Source organism: Triticum urartu, chromosome 4, assembly GCF_003073215.2.
Source record: "Triticum urartu cultivar G1812 chromosome 4, Tu2.1, whole genome shotgun sequence".
In the NCBI taxonomy this organism is placed as follows: Eukaryota; Viridiplantae; Streptophyta; class Magnoliopsida; order Poales; family Poaceae; genus Triticum; species Triticum urartu.
The window spans coordinates 49924444-49928044 of NC_053025.1; the positions used below are offsets into that span (position 1 = coordinate 49924444).

Here is a 3601-nt window from a genome sequence, read left to right on the forward strand (position 1 = left end):
CACTCCTTGTAGCATCATTTGGCTACGATAGGTTCTCACTGCGCACCAAATCCCCGGAAAATAGTGAAATCTCCGGTGAAGCAAACCCTTAGTGGAAAAAATTTACTCCACTAAGTTTTGGCCGTACCTAAACCGATCCTCTAGATATAACGAAGTAAAACTTATATATGGCTCAAACATTTCATCGAACATTTGCTATGCGTCTACACAGCAGCGTCGATGGTGACCATGCCGGCAACGCTGTGGCTAGCGGCAGCATGGCCGCCGCCGCGGACGTACGTGGCATGACCATGCCGGTTGTAGCCTTGTTTTTGTAGTGAAAAAAATACATCGTATAGCCTTGTTTTTGTACTCAAGAAATGCATCGTATAGTCACTGTTTTGACCTTTTTGGGGCGAAAAAGAAATGCATCTTATAGCCTTTGCTTCCTCCAAGTTTGACCTGATTTCAAATTTCCATGCTTCCCAATCTTGGTGGTAATATTAGTTTTTTGACGTAATTTCAAATTTCCATGCTTCCATCCAAGTTTAGATCTGTTCCCAACTACTATGTTGGCGCTTCTTAGTTTCATAGCACCAATGGAGACGTACATAAGGTGTCGCGGGAGCGGTCTCATCTCCTCTCATTGTCCGGCTCTGGATTGAGACGAAGATGGCAGTGCCCGGGAACCTCACGGCAAGTCGGCGGCCACCGCCATCCGACACGGTGTCACGGAGCGACGTCCTCTCATCGTTGCCATCGCTGGTCGCCCAAGCCCGAAGTCCAAGTCGTGCGCATAGCCTGCACGCGGATGCATCGCTATTACTAGTATATATAGAGATAGAGATGATTTTAGAAGGTTGGTTTTGGACAGGGAGTTAGAACAAGGAGGGTGTGATCTATGCACAAGACAGACCACAAATCAGTGAGGTGGCACAAGTCAGGGCACCCTGACTAGGGTCGGCATTGGACGAGGCGGCCCTCTGCACAACGCAGGATGAAGCGGTGCGGCTCCTCCACGAGCGGCAGGCGGATGCCGGACAGGGTTACCCATGCCCTTGCGCCGCTAGAAGCACTACTCCAACGATGACAGCAGGATGAAGACCGCGGTGCCACTGGCCAGGCAGCCACACGTACGAGGTCATCGTCCGCTCCAAGATAGTTTTTTTTAAGTTTGAAATATCATTTTATGTCCAAACATAAGTTTATTCTGTCGTGTTTGCATAAAATTCACCATGCTTGTTCAAATTCGATTTGAATTGCATGGGGATATGGTTGGATGGTCGACTTCCGTGTATCACTATCCGCGGACAAGTGTTTATTTTTTCCTTCATCTTTCCCCTTTGTATCACTGTAGCGTGGTGTGGTGCACTCCTTTCCCTTACGGTAGTGATCACTCCGCAGTCCCCACCAACTCCCCTCCCGTGTTTAAGAAGTCAGAACATGTGTGTAAGAACTAAGAAGTGAGAACTGTGAGTGTTTATAAAAACCCATGGAGATTTTGGCAATCCCAGCTTGCTAAGATTGACCGGATCAAACAGCCCGAGCATCAGAAAAATGGCCGGCGTCCAAGAAGCATCCCATGGCGACGTCCGGCGACAGCACGCGCGCCGGGTGCTAGTGTTCCCACTGCCGTTCCAGGGCCACATCAACCCGATGCTGCAGCTCGCCGACGTGCTCCACGGCCGAGGCCTCGCCGTCACCGTCCTCCACACCCAGTTCAACGCGCTGGACCCCGCGCTCCACCCCGAGTTCACCTTCGTCGCCGTGCCCGACGGCGTCCCCGCCGACCTCGCCGCCTCGGGGAGCATCATCCCCATCATCCTCGCCATGAACGCCGCCATGGAGGCGTCGGCGGCCGTCCACGATGTGCTCGCGTCGGTCCTCGCGGACGACGGTCAGCCCCCCGCCGCGTGCCTGTTCATCGACGCCAACCTACTCGCCGTCCAGAAGGCCGCCTCGGCGCTCGGGCTCCCGACGATGGTGCTGCGTACCGGCAGCGCCGCCTGCTTCAGCTGCTTCCTAGCCTATCCCATGCTCCACCACAACGGTTATCTACCTCCAAAAGGTCAGTACGTAATTAGGATGAGATCTGCGCCGCATGTTCTGCACCTTGAGATTTTGCTGATTGAATGTTATGTTAATCTTCTACAGTATATAAAAATATCCATCTGTTTCAGAATCACAGCTCTACACGCCGGTGAAAGAGCTGCCGCCGTTGCGTGTCAGGGACCTATTCGTCACGAGCAGCAGCGACCACGAAATGGTGCGCAAGGTTCTAGCCCGAGCCTCTGAAACCGTGAGGAACTCCTCTGGCCTCGTCGTCAACACGTTCGACGCTCTGGAGACCGCCGAGCTAGACAGGATACGCCGCCAAGTAGACGTGGCCTTCGTGCTCGCCGCCGGCCCGCTCCACAAGCTCTCCCCCCGGAGCACCGGGAGCAGCCTGCTGCGCGAGGACCGTAGCTGCATGGAGTGGCTGGACAAGCAGGCCGCGGGGTCCGTGCTGTATGTGAGCTTCGGGAGCTTGGCATCCATGGATGGTGACGAGCTCTCGGAGATCGCGTGGGGTTTGGCCAACAGTGGCCAACCTTTTCTATGGGTTGTCCGACGGGACCTCGTGCCGGGATCGGACGGGCCTGGTCTGCCGGAGGGATTTGATCGTGCGGTGGAGGGTAGAGGCAAGGTGATCCCGTGGGCCCCGCAGCAGGAGGTGCTGGCCCACTTTGCAGTGGCTGGATTCTGGACCCACAACGGCTGGAACTCAACACTGGAGAGCATCAGTGAGGGTCTCCCGATGATATGCATGCCTCACTTTGCGGATCAAATGATGAACACAAGATATGTGGAGGCAGTGTGGGGTGTAGGGTTTGAGCTCGAGGGCAAGCCAGAGAGAAACAAAATCGCCAAGGCAATTCAGAAGCTTATGAATGAGAGGGAAGGAGAAGTGGCTAGGGGAAAAGCAAGAGAACTTAAGAAAAAAGTAGGGTCGAGCTTGGAAAATGGTGGGTCTTCTCTACTAGCTATAGATAAGCTTATCGAGCATATATCGTCTTTGTAATTATTTGTGTTGTGTCGTTATTTGAAATACTATATTGTAACTTGTAACTGGATAAGTGGTGTTATTGGCATTGATGTATCATAATATTTTTCACAATTTATTTTGAAGTGACTTTGTTTGCATGCATGAAAACGTAAAATCTAAGACTTTCTTTTGTGTGTGAATTGAACTTTCATAAATGGATCACTACAGTCACAAGGACTTGACTTCTGCAGGTGTCATACGAATCCACACCGCATTTTTTGGTAGGTGCGTCCCATCTGAGCTAGCCTATACTTACATGGTTTTGCTCCCTACTCACATGTGATATAGCAAACTCCCTACCTAGACATAGTAAAAGCTTCGTTTCATCAACAAGGGATGCCACTTCGGATCTATTGGGGGCTAGGTAGGTTATCATGTCAGCAACAACGATGAGTCTGTTTCGAGGATGAAGGTGTCTAAGCTCCACTCAAGGGTCGGCGCAGCGCCCTCCATGCATGCAACCATCTCCACCTCCAGAGCACTCGAGTAGGTATACATGAAACGACATTAAGTGAAGATCGTCTCTCCTTTGTTACG

General features: G+C 52.0%; 1 protein-coding gene across 1 annotated transcript; it reads left to right on the forward strand.

Annotated features, from left to right (window-relative positions):
* Positions 1–1463: 1463 nt before the first annotated feature.
* On the forward strand, positions 1464–3156 carry LOC125553507 (DIMBOA UDP-glucosyltransferase BX9-like). Its single transcript, XM_048717279.1, has 2 exons — positions 1464–2047; positions 2160–3156. The coding sequence occupies exons 1-2, from the start codon at positions 1537–1539 to the stop codon at positions 3038–3040; spliced, it is 1392 nt and encodes a 463-aa protein (XP_048573236.1). The 5' UTR covers positions 1464–1536; the 3' UTR covers positions 3041–3156.
* Positions 3157–3601: the final 445 nt, after the last annotated feature.